The sequence below is a fragment of the Zonotrichia albicollis genome, chromosome 32, assembly GCF_047830755.1.
Source record: "Zonotrichia albicollis isolate bZonAlb1 chromosome 32, bZonAlb1.hap1, whole genome shotgun sequence".
NCBI lineage: Eukaryota > Metazoa > Chordata > Aves > Passeriformes > Passerellidae > Zonotrichia > Zonotrichia albicollis.
In genome coordinates, this window is record NC_133850.1 from 1,920,082 (window position 1) to 1,940,716 (window position 20,635).

The 20,635-nt window shown below is 50.1% G+C and overlaps 1 protein-coding gene across 1 annotated transcript in view; it reads right to left on the reverse strand.

The window, feature by feature from the left end:
• Positions 1-86: 86 nt before the first annotated feature.
• LOC141725987 (procollagen galactosyltransferase 1-like) overlaps positions 87-20,635 on the reverse strand; it is a 47,577-nt gene continuing 27,028 nt past the window's right edge. Inside the window, exons 9-14 of the mRNA XM_074530152.1 lie at positions 18,875-19,007; positions 15,088-15,215; positions 10,812-11,018; positions 1,017-1,037; positions 587-860; positions 87-182 (exon numbers count right to left, since the gene is read on the reverse strand). Coding sequence (XP_074386253.1) covers positions 87-182; positions 587-860; positions 1,017-1,037; positions 10,812-11,018; positions 15,088-15,215; positions 18,875-19,007 — 859 coding nt within the window. The remainder of the gene's footprint in view (positions 183-586; positions 861-1,016; positions 1,038-10,811; positions 11,019-15,087; positions 15,216-18,874; positions 19,008-20,635) is intronic.

A 20,635-nucleotide genomic window follows, 5' to 3' on the forward strand; every position in this document is an offset into this window, starting at 1 on the left:
TCTCTGGGTGTCCTGCCAGGGATGGAAATTCCAGGATTCCCACAGGAATTCTCCCCCAAAAATCCCAAATTTTGGGGATTTTGGGGTCAGAGCTCGTCGCGGGCGTCGCTGTCGTGCCGGGGTTGGGAATTCTGAGATTCCCACGGGAATTCCTCCTCATCCTCATCCCAGATTTGGGGTTTCTGCGGGAGTTGGGAATTCCGGGATTCCCTGGGGAATTCCTCCCCATCCTCATCCTGATCCCGAATTTGGGGGGTCCCCGGGGGGCTCTGGGGTTGGGAATTCTGGGGTTCTCATGGGAATTTTTCCCCAAAAATCCCAAATTTTGGGGATATTTTTGGGTGTCTCTGGGTGTCCTGCCAGGGATGGAAATTCCGGGATTCCCACAGAAATTCTTCCCCAAAAATCCCAAATTTCGAGGGGCTCCGGGGATGGGAATTCTGGGATTCCTGCAGGAATTTTTTCCCCATAAATCCCAAATTTCGAGGGGCTCCAGGGATGGGAATTCTGGGATTCCCACAGGAATTCTTCCCCAAAAATCCCAAATTTTGGGGATTTTGGGGTCAGAGCTCGTCGCGGGCGTCGCTGTCGTGCCGGGGTTGGGAATTCTGAGATTCCCACGGAAATTCCTCCTCATCCTCATCCCAGATTTGGGGTTTCTGCGGGAGTTGGGAATTCCGGGATTCCCTCGGAATTCCTCCCCATCCTCATCCTGATCCCGGATTTGGGGGGTCCCCGGGGGGCTCTCGGTGTCGCTGACGTAGCCGGGCTCCCCCGTGTAGTGCGTGGGGAAAAGCAGCAGCGGCTCCGCCGAAAACGCCACCAGGTCCCGGCGGGAAAAGTGCCGGGAATACTCGGGGCTGGGGGGAAAAACCGGGAATTGGGTTAAAAGGGGGAAAAAGGGGAAAAAACGGGGGAAAAATGGGAAAAATTGGGGAAAAAATGGGGAAAATAGGGGGGAAAAATGGGGGGGAAATGGGGAAAAAATGGGGGGGGAATGGTGAGAGATCCAGGAAAAGTGCTGGGAATACTCGGGGCTGGAGGGAAAAACGGGGAATTTGGTTAAAAGGGGGAAAAACGGGAAAAAATGGGGAAAATGGGGGGGGAATGGGGAAAATTGGGGGGAAAAATGGGGGGGAAATGGGGAAAATTGGGGGGGAAATGGGGGAAAAAACAAGAAAAAATGAGAGAAAATTCAGGAGAAATGAGGGGGGGAAATGGGGAAAATTGGGGAAAATTGGGGGAAAAAATGGGAAAAATGGGAGAAATGGGGGGGAAGTGGTGAGAGATCCGGGAAAAGTGCTGGGAGTACTCGGGGCTGGGGGAAAATGGGGAATTTGCTTAAAATGGGGAAAAATGGGTGAAAAAATGGGGGAAAATTGGGGGGAAAAATGGGGAAAAATTCGGGGAAAAACCAAGAAAAAATGGGAGAAAATTCAGGAGAAATGGGGGGGGGAATGGGGAAAAATGGGGGAAATGGGGGGGAAAGTGGTGAGAGATCCAGGTTTGGTTAAAATGGGAAAAAATGGGTGAAAAAATGGGGGAAAAATGGGGGAGAAATGGGGAAAATTGGGGGGGAAATGGGGAAAATTGGGGGGGAAAATGGGGAAAAATGGGGAAAAAATGGGGAAAAAATGGGGGAAATTGGGGAAAAAATGGGGAAAAATTCGGGGAAAAACCAAGAAAAAATGAGAGAAAATTCAGGAGAAATGGGGGGGGGGAAATGGGGAAAATTGGGGAAAAATTGGGGGAAAAAATGGGAGAAATGGGGGGGAAAATGGTGAGAGATCCAGGAAAAATGCTGGGAGTACTCAGGGGCTGGGGGGAAAAATGGGAGAAATTGGGTGAAAATGGGGAAAAAGTGGGAAAAAATGGGGAAAAAATTGGGGGAAAAAAACGAGAGAAAATTGGGGAAAATTGGGGGAAAGTGGTGAGAGATCCAGGAAAAGTGCTGGGAGTACTCGGGGCTGGAGGGAAAATGGGGAATTTGGTTAAAATAGGGAAAAAATGGATGAAAAAAATGGGGGAAAAATGGGGGAGAAATGGGGAAAAATTTGGGGAAAAAACAAGAAAAAATGGGAGAAAATTCAGGAGAAATGGGGGGGGGAATGGGGAAAATTGGGGAAAAATTGGGGGAAAAAATGGGGAAAAATTCGGGGGAAAAAAAGAAAAAATGGGAGAAAATTCAGGAGAAATGGGGGGGGGAAATGGGGAAAATTGGGGGAAAATTGGGGGAAAAAATGGGAGAAATGGGGGGAAAATGGGGGGAAAGTGGTGAGAGATCCAGGAAAAGTGCTGGAGTACTCGGGGCTGGGGGGGAAAACGGGGAATTTGGTTAAAATGGGGAAAAATGGGGGGAAAAGGGGGAAAATTGAGGGGAAAAAATGGGGGGAAATGGGGAAAATTGGGGGAAAAAATGGGGGAAAATTCGGGGAAAAAACAAGAAAAAATGGGGAGAAAAATCAGGAGAAATGGTGGGGGGAAATGGGGAAAACTGGGGAAAAAATTGGGGGAAAAAATGGGAGAAATGGGGGGGAAGTGGTGAGAGATCCGGGAAAAGTGCCGGAGTACTCAGGGCTGGGGGAAAAATGGGGAATTTGGTTAAAATGGGGAAAAGTGGGTGAAAAAATGGGGAGAAATGGGGAAAATTGGGGGAAGAAACGAGAAAAAATGAGAGAAAATTCAGGAGAAATGGGGGGGGGGGTAAATGGGGAAAAATGGGGAAAATTGGGGGAAAAAATGGGAGAAATGGGGGGGAAGAGGTGAGAGATCCAGGAAAAGTGCTGGGAGTACTCGGGGCTGGAGGGAAAATGGGGAATTTGGTTAAAATGGGGAAAAAAATGGGGAAAAAATGGGGGGAAATTGGGGGAAAAAATGGGGAAAAATTCAGGGAAAAAACAAGAAAAAATGAGAGAAAATTCAGGAGAAATGGGGGGGGGAATGGGGAAAATTGGGGAAAAATTGGGGAAAAAAAATGGGAGGGAAATGGGGGAAAAATGAGAAAAAAATGGGAGAAATGTGGGGAAAGTGGTGAGAGATCCAGGAAAATGCTGGGAGTACTCGGGGCTGGGGGGAAAAATGGGAGAAATTGGGTGAAATGGAAAATGGGAAAAATTGGGGGAAAATGGGGGAATAAAGGGGGGGAAATGGGGAAAAAACAGGGGGAAAAACGGTGGAGAAATGGGAAAATTGGGAGAAAAAACAAGAAAAAATGGGAGAAATGGAAAATGAGGGGAAAGTGGGAGAAATGGGGGGAAATGGGGGGAAAGTGGTGAGAGATTCAGGAAAAGTGCTGGGAGTACTCGGGGCTGGGGGGAAAAATGGGGAATTTGGTTAAAATGGGGAAAAATGGGGGAAAAAATGGGGGAAAAATGGGGGAGAAATGGGGAAAATTGGGGGGAAAAATGGGGAAAAATTCGGGGAAAAAACAAGAAAAAATGGGAGAAATGGGGGAAAGTGGTGAGAGATCCAGGAGAAGTGCCGGGAATACTCGGGGCTGGGGGGAAAAACGCGGAGCATTTGGTTTAAATGGGGAAAAACAGGAAAAAATGGGGAAAAATGGGGAAAATTGGGGGGAAAATTGGGGGAAAAAATGGGGGGGAAAATGGGGAAATTGGGGGGGAAAATGGGGAAAAATTCGGGGAAAAAACAAGAAAAAATGAGAGAAAATTCAGGAGAAATGGGGGGGGGAAAATGGGGAAAATTGGGGAAAAAATGGGAGAAATGGGGGAAAGTGGTGAGAGATCAGGAAAAGCGCTGGGAGTACTCGGGGCTGGGGGAAAAACGGGAATTTGGTTAAAATGGGGAAAAATTGGGAAAAACAGGGGAATAAAGGGAGGGAAATGGGGAAAAAACAGGGGAAAAAATGGTGGAGAAATGGGGGGAAAATGGGGGGAAAATGGGGGAAAAATGGGGGGAAAAATGGGGAAAATTCGGGGAAAAAACAAGAAAAAATGGGAGAAAATTCAGGAGAAATGGGGGGGGGGAAATGGGGAAAATTGGGGAAAAATTGGGGGAAAAAATGGGAGAATGGGGAATGGGGGGAAAATGGGGAGAGATCCAGGAAAGTGCTGGGAGTACTCGGGGCTGGGGGGAAAATGGGAGAAATTGGGTGAAAATGGGGAAAAATGGGAAAAAATGGGGAAAATTGGGGGGAAAAATGGGGGGGAAATGGGGAAAATTGGGGGGAAAATTGGGGGAAAAATTCGGAGAAAAAACAAGAAAAAAATGGTGAGAAAATTCAGGAGAAATGGGGGGGGGAAATGGGGAAAATTGGGGAAAATTGGAGAAATGGGGGGAAAGTGGTGAGAGATCCAGGAAAAGTGCTGGGAGTACTCGGGGCTGGGGGGAAAAACGGGGAATTTGGTTAAAATGGGGAAAAATTGGGGGAAAAAAATGGGGAAAAAATGAGGAAAATTGGGGGAAAAAATGGGGAAAAATTCGGGGAAAAAACAAGAAAAAATGGGAGAAAATTCAGGAGAAATGGGGGGGGAAATGGGGGGAAAATTGGGGGAAAAATTGGGGGAAAAAATAGGAAAAATGGGGGGGAAAGCGGTGAGAGATCCAGGAAAAGTGCTGGGAGTACTCAGGGCTGGGGGAAAAATGGGGAATTTGGTTAAAATGGGGAAAAATGGGTGAAAAAATGGGGGAAAATTGGGGGGAAAAAATGGGGAAAAATTCGGGGAAAAAAACAAGAAAAAATGAGAGAAAATTCAGGAGAAATGGGGGGGGGGAAATGGGGAAAATTGGGGAAAAATTGGGGGAAAAAATGGGAGAAATGGGGGGAAAATGGGGAGAGATCCGGGAGAAGTGCTGGGAGTACTCGGGGCTGGAGGGGAAAATGGGGAATTTGGTTAAAATGGGGAAAAACGGGTGAAAAAATGGGGGAAAAATGGGGGAGAAATGGGGAAAAATTCGGGGAAAAAACAAGAAAAATGAGAGAAAATTCAGGAGAAATGGGGGGGGGAAATGGGGAAAAATTGGGGAAAAATTGGGGGGGAAAAATGGGAGAAATGGGGGGAAAATGGGGGGAAAGTGGTGAGAGATCCAGGAAAAGTGCTGGAGTACTCTGGGGCTGGGGGGAAAAACGGGGAATTTGGTTAAAATGGGGAAAATGGGGAAAAATGGGGGAAAATGGGGGAGGGAAATGGGGGGGAAATGGGGAAAATTGGGGGGAAAATGGGGAAAAATGGGGAAAAAATGGGGAAAAATTCGGGGAAAAAACAAGAAAAAATGAGAGAAAATTCAGGAGAAATGGGGGGGGGAATGGGGAAAATTGGGGAAAAATTGGGGAAAAAAATGGGAGGGAAATGGGGAAAAATGAGAAAAAAATGGGAGAAATGTGGGGAAAGTGGTGAGAGATCCAGGAAGAAATGCTGGGAGTACTCGGGGCTGGGGGAAAAATGGGAGAAATTGGGTGAAAATGGGGATAAATTGGGGGAAAATGGGGAATAAAGGGGGGGAAATGGGGAAAAAAACAGGGGGAAAAACGGTGGAGAAATGGGGGAAAATTGGGGAAAAAACAAGAAAAAATGGGAGAAATGGAAAATGAGGGGAAAGTGGGAGAAATGGGGGGAAATGGGGGGAAAGTGGTGAGAGATTCAGGAAAAGTGCTGGAGTACTCGGGGCTGGGGGGAAAAATGGGGAATTTGGTTAAAATAGGGAAAAATGGGGGGAAAAAATGGGGAAAAATGGGGGAGAAATGGGGAAAATTGGGGGGAAAAATGGGGAAAAATTCGGGGAAAAAACAAGAAAAAATGGGAGAAATGGGGGGGAAAGTGGTGAGAGATCCAGGAAAAGCGCTGGGAGTACTCGGGGCTGGGGGGAAAAACGGGGAATTTGGTTAAAATGGGGAAAAATTGGGAAAAACAGGGGAATAAAGGGAGGGAAATGGGGAAAAAACAGGGGAAAAAATGGTGGAGAAATGGGGGGAAAATGGGGGGAAAATGGGGGAAAAATGGGGGGAAAAATGGGGAAAAATTCGGGGAAAAAACAAGAAAAAATGGGAGAAAATTCAGGAGAAATGGGGGGGGGAAATGGGGAAAATTGGGGAAAAAATTGGGGGAAAAATGGGAGAAATGGGGAGAAAATGGGGAGAAAGCAGTGAGAGATCGAGGAAAAGTACTGGGAGTACTCAGGGCTGGGGGAAAATGGGAGAAATTGGGTGAAAATGGGGAAAAATGGGAAAAAATTGGGGCAAAAAATGGTGGAGAAATGGGGAAAATTGGGGGGAAAACCAAGAAAAAATGGGAGAAATGGAAAATGGGGGAAAATGGGGGAAATGGGGGGAAAGTGGTGAGAGATCTGGGAAAAGTGCTGGGAGTACTCGGGGCTGGGGGGAAAAATGGGGGAAAAAATGGGGGGAAAATCGGGGGAAAAATGGGGAAAATTGGGGGGAAAACCAAGAAAAAATTGGAGAAATGGAAAATGAGGGGAAAGTGGGAAGAAATGGGGAGAAAGTGTTGAGAGATCCAGGAAAAGTGCTGGGAGTACTCGGGGCTGGGGGGGAAAACGGGGAATTTGGTTAAAATGGGGAAAAACGGGAAAAAATGGGGGAAAATTGGGGGTAAAATGGGGAAATTGGGAAAAAATGGGGGAAAATTGGGGGAAAATGGGGGGGGAAATGGGGAAAATTGGGGGGAAAAATGGGGAAAAAATGGGGAAAAAATGGGGGAAATTGGGGAAAAAATGGGGAAAAATTCGGGGAAAAAACAAGAAAAAATGGGAGAAAATTCAGGAGAAATGGGGGGGGGGGGAAATGGGGAAAAATTGGGGAAAAAAATGGGAGAAATGGGGGGAAAATGGGGGGAAAATGGTGAGAGATCCAGGAAAAGTGCTGGGAGTACTCGGGGCTGGGGGGGAAAACGGGGGAATTTGGTTAAAATGGGGGAAAATGGGTAAAAAAATGGGGGAAAATTGGGGGAAAAAATGGGGGGAAAAATTCGGGGAAAAAACAAGAAAAAATGAGAGAAAATTCAGGAGAAATGGGGGGGGGAAATGGGGAAAATTGGGGAAAAATTGGGGGAAAAAATGGGAGAAATGGGGGAAAATGGGGAGAAAGTGGTGAGAGATCCGGGAGAAAGTGCTGGGAGTACTCGGGGCTGGGGGGAAAAACGGGGAATTTGGTTAAAATGGGGAAAAACGGGTGAAAATGGGGAAAAAATGGGGAGAAATTTGGGTTAAAATGGGGAAAAAAAAAGGGGAAAAACGGGGGAATAAAGGGGGGGAAATGGGGAAAAAACAGGGGGAAAAATGGTGGAGAAATGGGGAAAATTGGGGAAAAAACAAGAAAAAATGGGAGAAATGGAAAATGAGGGGAAAGTGGGAGAAATGGGGGGAAAATGGGAGAAATGTGGGGAAAGTGGTGAAAGATCCAGGAAAAGTGCTGGGAGTACTCGGGGCTGGGGGGAAAAATGGGAGAAATTGGGTGAAAATTGGGGGGAAAAATAGGGGGGAAATGGGGAAAATTGGGGGGAAATTGGGGGAAAAATTCTGAGAAAAAACAAGAAAAAATGGGAGAAAATTCAGGAGAAATGGGGGGGGAAATGGGGAAAACTGGGGAAAAATTGGAGAAATGGGGGGAAAGTGGTGAGAGATCCAGGAAAAGTGCTGGGAGTACTCGGGGCTGGGGGAAAATGGGGAATTTGGTTAAAATGGGGAAAAATGGGGAAAAACAGGGGGAAAATTGGAGGGGAAAATGGGGAAAAATTCGGGGAAAAAACAAGAAAAAAATGGGAGAAATGGGAGGGAAGTGGTGAGAGATCCGGGAGAAGTGCTGGGAGTACTCGGGGCTGGGGGGAAAAACCGGGAATTTGGTTAAAATGGGGAAAAACGGGAAAAAATGGGGAAAATTTGGGGGAAAAATGGGGGGGAAATGGGGAAAATTGGGGGAAAAAATGGGGAAAAATTCGGGGAAAAAACAAGAAAAAATGGAGAGAAATTCAGGAGAAATGGGAGGGGGGGGAAATGGGGAAAATTGGGGAAAAATTGGGGGAAAAAATGGGAGAAATGGGGGGAAAATGGGGAGAAAGTTGTGAGAGATCCAGGAAAAGTGCTGGGAGTACTCGGGGCTGGGGGGAAAATGGGGAATTTGGTTAAAATGGGGAAAAATGGGGGAAAAAATGGGGGGAAAATGGGGAAAATTGGGGGGAAAACAAGAAAAAATGGGAGAAATGGAAAATGAGGGGAAAGTGGGAGAAATGGGGGGAAAATCGGAGAAAATAGGGAGAAATGGGGTGAAAAAATGGGAAAATTGGAGAAAAAAGGAAAAAAACTTGGGAGAAATTGGGTGAAAATGGGATAAAAACCAGGAAAAAATAGGGAGAAACTGGGTGACAACGGGGAGAAATGGGGGGGACAAGGAAAATAGGGTGAAAATGGGGAAAAACGGGAAAAAATAATGGAGAAATTGGGTGAAAAATAGGGGGGAAAATGGATACCTGGGGTGTCGGTTAAACACAAGGGGCAGGAACTCATCCCTGTATCCCAGAAATCCCAAAAATCCCATAAATCCTATAAATCCGATAAATCCCACAAATCCCATAAATCCCACAAACCCCATAGATCCTGTACCTGGGGTGCCGGTCGAACATGAGGGGCAGGAACTCGTCCCTATATCCCATAAATCCCGTAAATCCCAAAAATCCTATAAATCCCAGAAATCCCATAAATTCCAGACCCCAAATCCACAAATCCCACAGTCCTGTACCTGGGGTGTCGGTCGAACATGTGGGGCAGGAACTCATCCCTGTATCCCAGAAATCCCATAAATCCCACAAATCCCTGACCTCAAACCCCACAAACTCCATAAATATCACAAATCTTTAACCCCAAACCCCATAAATCCCACAATCCCATACCTGGGGTGCCGGTCGGACATAGGGAGCAGGAACTCGTCCCTGTATCCCATAAATCCCATAAATCCATAAATCCTTAACCCAAACCCCACAAACCCCATAAATCCCATACCTGGGGTGTCGGTCGAACATGAGGGGCAGGAACTTGGCCCTGTATCCCATATCCACTATTCCCAATCCCATAAATCCCCCAAATCCACAGATCCCCTACCTGGGGTGTCGGTCGAACATGAGGGGCAGGAACTCATCCCTGTATCCCATATCCACTATTCCCAATCCCATAAATCCCACAAATCCCATAGATTCTGTACCTGGGGTGCCGGTCGAACATGAGGGGCAGGAACTCGTCCCTGTATCCCATAAACCCCATAAACCCCACAAATCCCATAAATCCCAGACCCCAAATCCCCCAAATCCCACAATCCCGGTACCTGGGGTGCCGGTCGAACATGAGGGGCAGGAACTCGTCCCTGTATCCCAGAAATCCCATAAATCCCCCAAATCCCATTGTTTCTGTACTTGGGGTGCCGGTCGAACATGAGGGGCAGGAACTCATCCCTGTATCCCATAAATCCCGTAAATCCCATAAATCCCACAAATCCCACAATCCTGTACCTGGGGTGCCAGTCAAACATGAGGGGCAGGAACTCATCCTTGTATCCCAGAAATCCCATAAATCCCACAAATCCCATAAATCCCAAAAATCCTTAACCCCAAACCCCATAAATCCCATTGTTTCTGTACCTGGGGTGCCGGTCGAACATGAGGGGCAGGAACTCATCCCTGTATCCCATAAATCCCATAAATCCCATAAATCCCACAAATCCCATAAATCCCACAATCCTGTACCTGGGGTGCCGGTCGAACATGAGGGGCAGGAACTCATCCCTGTATCCCATAAATCCCATAAACCCCATAAATCCCACAAATCCCATAGTTTCTGTACCTGGAGTGCCGGTCGAACATGAGGGGCAGGAACTTGTCCCTATATCCCATAAATCCCACAAATCCCACAAATTCCATAAATCCCATAGTTTCTGTACCTGGGGTGCCGGTCGAACATGAGGGGCAGGAACTCGTCCCTATATTCCACATTCTACATTCCCAATCCCATAAATCCCATAAATCCCATAAATCCCACAAATCCCAGACCCCAAATCCCACAAATCCCACAATCCCGGTACCTGGGGTGCCGGTCGAACATGAGGGGCAGGAACTCGTCCCTGTATCCCATAAATCCCAAAAATACCATAAATCCTATAAATCCCAGAAATCCCAAAAATCCCAGAAATCCCAAAAATCCCATAAATCCCACAAATCCCAGAAATCCCACAAATCCCTGACCCCAAATACCCCAAACCTGGTACCTGGGGTGCCGGTCGAACATGAGGGGCAGGAACTCGTCCCTGTTTCCCATATCCACTATTCCCAATCCCATAAATCCCACAAATCCCACAGATCCCATACCTGGGGTGCCGGTCGAACATGAGGGGCAGGAACTCGGCCCTGTATCCCATAAATCCCATAAATCCCACAAATCTTTAACCCCAAACCCCATAAATCCCATAGTTCCTGTACCTGGGGTGCCGGTTGAACATGAGGGGCAGGAACTCGTCCCAATATTCCACATTCTACATTCCCAATCCCATAAATCCCATAAATCCCATAAATCCCACAAATCCTTAACCCCAAACCCCCCAAATCCCACAATCCCGTACCTGGGGTGCCGGTTGAACATGAGGGGCAGGAACTCGTCCCTGTTTCCCATATCTGCTATTCCCAATCCCATAAACCCCATAAACCCCACAAATCCCATAAATCCCACAAATCTTTAACCCCAAACCCCACAAACCCCATAAATCCCATACCTGGGGTGCCGGTCGAACATGAGGGGCAGGAACTCATCCCTGTATCCCATAAATCCCATAAATCCCCCAAATCCCATAGATCCCATACCTGGGGTGCCGGTCGAACATGAGGGGCAGGAACTCGTCCACGGGGATCATCTTGCCCAGGGGCTCGGCCGCCAGCAGCTTGCGGGCGCCGCGCAGGGACAGCGCGTAGCCCAGGCTCCAGTACGAGTAGCCCGGGCGCAGCAGCTGCCGCACGCCCGGCACGGCGCCCTCCGAGCGCTCGGGCTCCAGCCGCTTCCGGCCCAGGTAGCTGTGGGGTCATTGGGATCAATGGGGTCAGTCAATGGGGTCATTGGGATCAATGGGGTCAGTGGGGTCATTGGGGTCATTGGGATCAGTGGGGTCAATGGGACAGGGACAGACACCGCCCTCCGAGCGCTCGGGCTCCAGCCGCTTCCGGCCCAGGTAGCTGTGGGGTCATTTCAGTCAGTGGGGTCATTTCAGTCAATGGGGTCAGTGGGGTCAATGGGGTCATTGGGGTCAATAGGGTCAATGGGATGAATGGGATGATTGGGGTCATTGGGGTCAATGAGATCAATGGGGTCATTGGGGTCATTGGGATCAATGGATCAATGGGATCAATGGGACAGGGACAGACGTCACGCTCCGAGCGCTCGGGCTCCAGCCGCTTCCGGCCCAGGTAGCTGTGGGGTCAGCAGGGGGGTCAGTGGGGTCAATGGGGTCAGTGAGATCAATGGGGTCAATGGGGTCATTGGGATCAATGGGGTCATTGGGATCAATGGATCAATGGGGTCAATGGGACAGGGACAGACGCCGCGCTCCGAGGGCTCCGGCTCCAGCCGCTTCCGGCCCAGGTAGCTGTGGGGTCAGCAGGGTCATTTCAGTCAATGGGGTCAGTGGGGTCAATGGGGTCAGTGAGATCAATGGGGTCAATGGGATCAATGGGGTCATTGGGATCAATGGGACAGGGACAGACGCCGCCCTCCGAGCGCTCTGGCTCCAGCCGCTTCCGGCCCAGGTAGCTGTGGGGTCATTTCAGTCAATGGGGTCAGTGGGGTCAATGGGGTCAGTGAGATCAATGGGGTCAATGGGGTCAATGGATCAATGGGATCAGTGGGATCAATGGGATCAATGGGGTCAATGGGACAGGGACAGACACCGCGCTCCGAGCGCTCGGGCTCCAGCCGCTTCCGGCCCAGGTAGCTGTGGGGTCATTTCAGTCAAAGGGGTCAGTGGGGTCAGTGAGATCAATGGGGTCAATGGGATGATTGGGGTCATTGGGATCAATGGATCAGTGGGATCAATGGGACAGGGACAGACGCCGCCCTCTGAGCGCTCGGGCTCCAGCCGCTTCCGGCCCAGGTAGCTGTGGGGTGATTTCAGTCAATGGGGTCAATGGGATCAATGGGGTCATTGGGATCAATGGGGTCAATGGGGTCATTGGGATCAATGGGGTCAATGGGGTCAATGGGGTCACTGGGATCAATGGGGTCAATGGGGTCAATGGGGTCATTGGGATCATTGGGATCAATGGGGTCAATGGGATCAATGGATCAATGGGATCAGTGGGATCAATGGGATCAATGGGGTCAATGGGACAGGGACAGACGCTGCGCTCCGAGCGCTCGGGCTCCAGCCGCTTCCGGCCCAGGTAGCTGTGGGGTCATTTCAGTCAATGGGGTCAATGGGGTCAATGGGGTCAATGAGATCAATGGGATCAATGGGGTCAATGGGGTCATTGGGGTCAATGGGGTCAATGGGATCAATGGGGTCATTGGGATGAATGGGATGATTGGAGTCATTGGGATCAATGGATCAATGGGGTCAATGGGACAGGGACAGACACCGCCCTCCGAGCGCTCGGGCTCCAGCTGCTTCCGGCCCAGGTAGCTGTGGGGTCAGCAGGGGGGTCACTGGGGTCAATGGGGTCAGTGGGGTCATTAGGTTCAATGGGGTCATTGGGATCAATGGGATCAGTGGGGTCAATGGGATCACTGGGCCCAATGAGATCCATGGGGTCACTGGGATCAATGGGATCAATGAGATCAATGGGATCAATGGGGTCATTGGGGTCAATGGGGTCATGGGGGTCAATGGGATTAATAGGATAATTGGGATCAATGGGATGATTGGGATGCATGAGGTCAATGGGGTCAGTGGGGTCAGTGGGGTCAATGGGATCAATGGGGTCAATGGGACAGGAACAGACACCGCGCTCCGAGCACTCCGGCTCCAGCCGCTTTTGGCCCAGGTAGCTGTGGAGTCAGCAGGGGGGTCAGTGGGGTCAGTGGGGTCAATGGGATCAGTGGGGTCATTGGGTTCAATGGGGTCATTGGGATCAATGGGATCAGTGGGGTCAATGGGATCAATGGTATCACTGGGCCCAATGAGATCCATGGGGTCACTCGGATCAATGGGATCAATGGGATCAATGGGGTCATTGGGGTCAATGGATCAATGGGATGAATGGGATGATTGGAGTCATTGGGATCAATGGATCAATGGGATCAATGGGACAGGGACAGACGCCGCGCTCCGAGCGCTCCGGCTCCAGCCGCTTCCGGCCCAGGTAGCTGTGGGGTCATTTCAGTCAATGGGGTCAATGGGGTCATGGGGGTCAATGGGATGAATGAGGTCAATGGGTCTTTGTGATCAATTGAGTCAATGGGGCCAATGGGATCATTGCAATGAATGAGATCAACGGGATTAATGGGATAATTGGAGTCATGGGGGTCAATGGGATCAATGAGGTCCTTGGGATCAATGGGATGAATGAGGTCAATGGGGTCAATGGGATCAATGGGATGAATGAGGTCATTGGGATCAATGCAGTTAATAAGGTCATTGGGATCAACGGGATTAATGGGATAATTGGGGTCAGTGGTATCATTGGGATGAATGACATCAATGCAGTCAATGGGGTCAATGGGATCAATGGGATCATTGGGCCCAATGGGATCCATGGGGTCACTGGAATCAATGGGATAATTGGGGTCATTGGGATCAATGAGATGAATGGGGTCACTGGGATCAATGGGATCAATGGGATCACTGTCACTGAGATCACTGGGCCCAATGGGATCCATGGGGTCACTGGGATCAATGGGAGAATGGGGTCAATGGGGTCACTGGGATCAATGGGATCCATGGGGTCACTGGGATCAATGGGATAATTGGGGTCGATGGGATCAATGGGGCCAATGGGATCCATGGGGTCACTGGATCAATGGGATAAATGGGATAATTGGGGTCAATGGGGTCACTGGGATCAATGGGGTCACTGGGATCAATGAGACCAATGGGGTCACTGGGGTCACTGCTATTGGGATCATTGGGCCCAATGGGATCCATGGGGTCACTGGGATCAATGGGATAATTGGGGTCAATGGGGTCATTGGGATCAATGACATGAATGGGGTCACTGGGATCAATGGGATCAATGGGATCAATGAGATGAACGGGGTCAATGGGGTCATTGGGATCAATGAGATGAATGGGGTCACTGGGATCAATGGGATAATTGGGGTCGATGGGATCAATGGGGCCAATGGGATCAATGGGATCAATGGGGTCACTGGGATCAATGGGGTCACTGGGATCAATGACATGAATAGGGTCACTGGGATCAATGGGGTCACTGGGGTCACTGGGATCAATGGGATCAATGGGGTCACTGGGGTCACTGCTATTGGGATCATTGGGCCCAACAGGATCCAAGAGGGCCTCGGGAAATGGGGAGCAGTGGGGTGAGGATGAGGATGATGAGAGGATGAAGGCTCACAGGAGGTCCCAGGGGACTGGGATGGGGATGAGGATGAGTTTTGGGATGAGGATGATGATGAAGGCTCACACGAGGTTACAGGGGATTAGGATTGGGACAGGGCTGAGTTTTGGAGTGAGGATGATGATGAAGGCTCACACGAGGTCCCAGGGGGGATTTGGATTGGGACAGGGATGAGTTTTGGGGTGAGGATGATGATGAAGGCTCACATGAGGTCCCAGAGGATTGGGATGGGGATGAGGATGAGTTTTGGGATGAGGATGATGATGAAGGCTCACACGAGGTCCCAGGGGGATTTGGATTGGGACAGGGCTGAGTTTTGGGGTGAGGATGATGATGAAGGCTCGCATGAGGTCCCAGAGGACTGGGATGGGGATGAGGATGAGTTTTGGGATGTGGATGACACTGATGAAGGCTCGCAGAGGGGGATTTGGATTGGGACAGGGATGATTTTTGGGATGAGGATGATGCAGATGACACTGATGAAGGCTCACACGAGGTGCCAGGGGATTTGGATTGGGATGAGGACTGGGATGAGGACTGGGATGAGGATGAGGATGAGGAGGAAGGCTCTCACATGAGGTCCCACTCGATGGCCGCCTGCTCCAGCTGCTCCATCAGCTCCGCCAGGCGGCTGCGGAAGAAAACCTCGAAGCGCAGATCGTCCTCGAACACCAGCGAGCGCTGCAGGCCCCGCGCCGAGATCTGGGAATGCCACACTGGGATTGGGGATTGGGGATTGGGGATGGAGCCCGGGAATTCCGGGGGTTCTGGGATGTGGGATGGATCCCAGGAATTCCAGGGATTCTGGGATTTAGGATGGATCCCGAAAATTCCAGGGATTCTGGGATTTGGGAAGGATCCAAAAAATTCCAGGGGTTCTGGGATTTGGGGAGGATCCCGGGAATTCCAGGGATTCTGGGATTTGGGAAGGATCCAAAAAATTCCAGGGGTTCTGGGATTTGGGGAGGATCCCGGGAATTCCAGGGATTCTGGGATTTGGGATGGATCCCAAAAATTCCAGGGGTTCCAGGGATGTGGGATGGATCCCAGGAGCGCTGGGAATTCCAGGGATTTGGGATGGATCCTGAAAATTCCAGGGAATTCCAGGGATTCGGGATGGATCCCGAAAATTCCAGGGGTTCTGGGATTTGGGGAGGATCCCGAAAATTCCAGGGAATTCCAGGGATTCTGGGATTTGGGGAGGATCCCAAAAATTCCAAGAGTTCCAGGGATGTGGGATGGATGCAAAAAATTCCAGGGATTCTGGGATTTGGGATGGATCCCAGGAGCGCTGGGAATTCCAGGGATTTGGGATGGATCCCGAAAATTCCAGGGGTTCTGGGATGTGGGATGGATCCAAAAAATTCCAGGGAATTCCAGGGATTTGGGATGGACTCCAGGAATTCCAGAGATTTGGGATGGATCCCGAAAATTCCATGGATTTTGGGATTCGGGATGGATCCCAAAAATTCCAGGGGTTCCAGGGATTTGGGATGGATCCAAAAAATTCCAGGGAATTCCAGGGATTTGGGATGGATCCAAAAAATTCCAGGGGTTCTGGGATTTGGGATGGACCCCAGGAGTGCTGGGAATTCCAGGGATTTGGGATGGATCCCGAAAATTCCAGGGAATTCCAGGGATTTGGGATGGATCCCAAAAATTCCAATGGTTCTGGGATGTGGGATGGATCCCAGGAGTGCTGGAAATTCCAGGGATTTGGGATGGATCCAAAAATTCCAGGGATTTCGAGATTCGGGATGGATCCCAAAAATTCCAGGGGTTCTGCGATGTGGGAAGGATCCAAAAAATTCCAGGGAATTCCAGGGATTTGGGATGAACCACGAAAATTCCAGGGATTCTGGGATTTGGGATGGATCCCGAAAATTCCAGGGAATTCCAGGGATTTGGGATGGATCCCAAAAATTCCAGGGGTTCTGGGATGTGGGATGGATCCCAGGAGTGCTGGGAATTCCAGGGATTTGGGATGGATCAAAAAAATTCCAGGGATTCCAGGGATTTGGGATGGATCCCAAAAATTCCAGGGGTTCTGGGATTTGGGATGGATCCCAGGAGCACAGGGAATTCCAGGGATTTGGGATGGATCCCGAAAATTCCAGGGAATTCCAGAGATTCTGGGATTTGGGAAGGATCCTGAAAATTCCAGGGATTCCAGGGATTTGGGAGGGACCCCGGGAGTGCCAATCCCATCCTTGGGAGTTCCCTGGACCCTCTGGATTGTTCCAGACCCCCAAATTCCATCCCAGACCCCCCAAAATCCCAAATTTTCCCCCAAAATTCCGGAATTTCCCGTTCCTCACCTCCTGCCAGACGCGGTGGTGGCTCAGGAAGCAGAAACGCCTTTGGAACTCCCTGGATCCCAGACCCCCTGGATTGTTCCAGACCCCCCAAATTCCACCCCAGATCCCCGAAATTCCCAAATTTTCACCCAAAATTCCCGGATTTCCCATTTCTCACGTCCTGCCAGACGCGGTGGTGGCTGAGGAAGCAGAAACTCCTTTGGAACCCCCTGAATCCCAGAGCCCCTGGATTGCTCCAGACCCCCCAAATTCCATCCCAGACCCCCCAAAATCCCAAATTTTCACCCAAATTCCCCCAAATTCCCGTTCCTCACCTCCTGCCACACCTGGTGATGGCTCAGGAAGCAGAAACTCCTTTGGAACTCCCTGAATCCCAGAGCCCCTGGATCATTCTAAACCCCCCAAATTCCACCCCAGACCCCCAAATTCCATCCCAGACCCCCCAAAATCCCAAATTTTCCCCCAAATTTCCTGAATTTCCCGTTCCTCACCTCCTGCCAGACGCGGTGGTGGCTCAGGAAGCAGAAACTCCTTTGGAACTCCCTGGATCCCCCTTTGACTCCCTGACCCCCCTGAACCCCAAATTCCATCCCAGACCCCCCAAAATCCAGAATTCCCACCCAAAATTCCCAAAATTCTGGAATTTGGGGCTCCTCACCTCCTGCCAGACGCGGTGGTGGCTCAGGAAGCAGAAACTCCTTTGGAACTCCCTGGATCCCCCTGCACTCCCTGAGCTCCTGGATTGTTCCAGACCCCCCAAATTCCATCCCAGACCCCCCAAAATCCCAAATTTTCCCCAAATTTCCCATTCCTCACCTCCTGCCACACCTGGTGGTGGCTCAGGAAGCAGCGGCTCCTTTGGAACTCCCTGAATTCCCTTTGACTCCCTGACCCCCAGGACCCTCTGGATTGTTCCAGACACCCCAAATTCCATCCCAGACCCCCCAAAATCCCAAATTTTCCCCCAAAATCCCCAATTTTCACCCAAAGTCCCCAAATCTGGGGTTCCTCACCTCCTGCCACACCCGGTGGTGGCTCAGGAAGCAGAAACTCCTTTGGAACTCTCTGAATTCCCTTTGACTCCCTGAGCCCCTGAACCCCAAATTCCATCCCAGACCCCCCAAATTCCATCCCAGACCCCCCAAAATCCCAAATTTTGCCCCAAATTCCCGAATTCCCGTTCCTCACCTCCTGCCACACGTGGTGGTGGCTGAGGAAGCAGCAGCTCCTTTGGAAACCCCTGGATCCCAGGGACCCCCAGGACCCTCTGGATTGTTCCAGACCCCCCAAAATCCCAAATTTTCCCCCAAAATCCCAAATTTTCACCCAAATTTTCCCCCAAATTCCCGTTCCTCACCTCCTGCCAGACCCAGAAGTGGCTCAGGAAGCAGAAACTCCTTTGGAACCCCCTGAATCCCCCTTTGACTCCCTGAGCTCCTGAACCCCAAATTCCAACCCAGACCCCCCAAATTCCAGAATTCCCACCCAAAATTGCCAAAATTCCGGAATTTGGGGTTCCTCACCTCCTGCCAGACCCGGTGGTGGCTCAGGAAGCAGAAACTCCTTTGGAACTCCCTGAATCCCAGAGCCTCTGGATTGTTCCAGACCCCCCAAATTCCACCCCAGACCCCCCAAATTCCATCCCAGACTCCCCAAAATCCCAAATTTTCACCCAAAACTCCCCAAATTCTGGAATTTGGGGTTCCTCACCTCCAGCCAGATTCCAAAGTGGCTCAGGAAGCAGAAACTCCTTTGGAACTCCCTGAATCCCCTGCACTCCCAGAGCCCCTGGATCGTTCTAAACCCCCCAAATTCCAACCCAGACCCCCCAAATTCCAGAATTCCCACCCAAATTCCCCGAATTCCCGTTCCTCACTTCCTGCCAGACCCGGTGGTGGCTCAGGAAGCAGAAAGTCCTTTGGAACGCCCTGAATCCCCCTGCACTCCCTGAGCCCCAGGACCCTCTGGATCGTTCTAAACCCCCCAAAATCCCAAATTTTCCCCCAAAATCCCAAATTTTCCCCCAAATCTGGGGTTCCTCACCTCCTGCCACACCCGATGGTGGCTCAGGAAGCAGCCCACCTCGCCGTGGGTCAGCGCCCGCCCGTGGAAGGGGTCCCGGTAGCCCGGCAGCATCCGCACCCCCAGCGCCTCCACCTGGCTGCGGTTCAGCGCCCTGCGGGCACGGAACCGTCCGGAACCTTCCGGAACCTTCCGGAACCTTCTGGGGGCTGGGGGGGCTGGGGGGGGCTGGGGGGGGCTGGGGTAACGCAGAGGGGGACTGGCCCAAAATCCGGGGGGAAATTGGCCCAAAATCCAGGGAAATTCACCTCGAAATCCAGGGGGAAATCTGGGGGAATTCAGCCAAAATCTGGGGAAATTCAGCCAAAATCCAGGGGAAAATGGGGAAATCTGGGGGCAAATGGGGAAATCTGGGGGAATTCAGCCAAAATCTGGGAAATTCACTCAAAATCTGGGGGAAATACACCCAAAATCCAGGGGAAACTTGATCCAAAATCCAGGGGAATACTGATCCAAAATCCAGGGAAATTCACCTCGAAATCCAGAGGGAAATCTGGGGGAATTCAGCCAAAATCTGGGGGGAAATTAACTCAAAATTTGGGGAGATTCACCCAAAATCCAGGGGAAAATTGATCCGAAATTCAGCCAAAATCTGGGGGAATTCACCTCGAAATGGATGAGAAAATGGAGAAATTCACCCCAAAATCCAGGGGAAAATCTGGGGGAATTCAGCCAAAATCTGGGGGAAATTCACTCAAAATTTGGGGAGACTGACCAAAAAATCCGGGGAGATTGACCCAAAATTGTGGGGGAAATTCACCCAAAATCCAGGGGAAACTGACCCAAAATGTGGGGGGGATTCACCCAAAATCCAGGGGGAAATTCACCCAAAATCCAGGGGAAATTGATCCAAAATCCGGGGAAATTCACCTCGAAATCAATGACAAAATGGAGAAATTCACCCCAAAATCCAGGGGGAAATCTGGGGGAATTCAGCCAAAATCTGGGGGAATTCAGCCAAAATCCAGGGAGAAATGGGGAAAATTCACCCAAAATCTGGGGGAATTTAACCAAAATCTGGGGGAATTCAGCCAAAATCCAGGGAAATTCACCTCGAAATGGAGGAGAAAATGGAGAAATTCACCCCAAAATCCTGGGGGAGATCTGGGGAAATTCAGCCAAAATCTGGGAAATTCACTCAAAATCTGGGGGAAATACACCCAAAATCCGGGGAGATTGACCCAAAATTACAGGGGAAATACACCCAAAATCCAGGGGAAAACTGATCCAAAATCCAGGGAAATTCAGCCAAAATCCAGGGGAAAACTGATCCAAAATCCAGGGGAAATTGGCCCAAAATCCAGGGAAATTCACCTCGAAATCGATGAGAAAATGGAGAAATTCACCCCAAAATCCTGGGGGAAATCTGAGGGAAGTCAGCCAAAATCTGGGAAATTCACTCAAAATCTGGGGGAAATTCACCCAAAATCCAGGGGAAAACTGATCCAAAATCCAGGGGAAAATTCACCCAAAATCCAGGGGAAAATTGATCCAAAAACCAGGGAAATTCACCTCGAAATGGAGGAGAAAATGGAGAAATTCACCCCAAAATTGGGGGGAAATCTGGTGGGATTCAGACAAAATCTGGGAAATTCACTCAAAATCTGGGGGAAATTCACTCAAAATCTGGGGAGACTGACCCAAAATTGCGGGGGAAATTCACCCAAAATCCAGGGGAAAACTGATCCAAAATCCAGGGAAATTCAGCCAAAATCCAGAGGA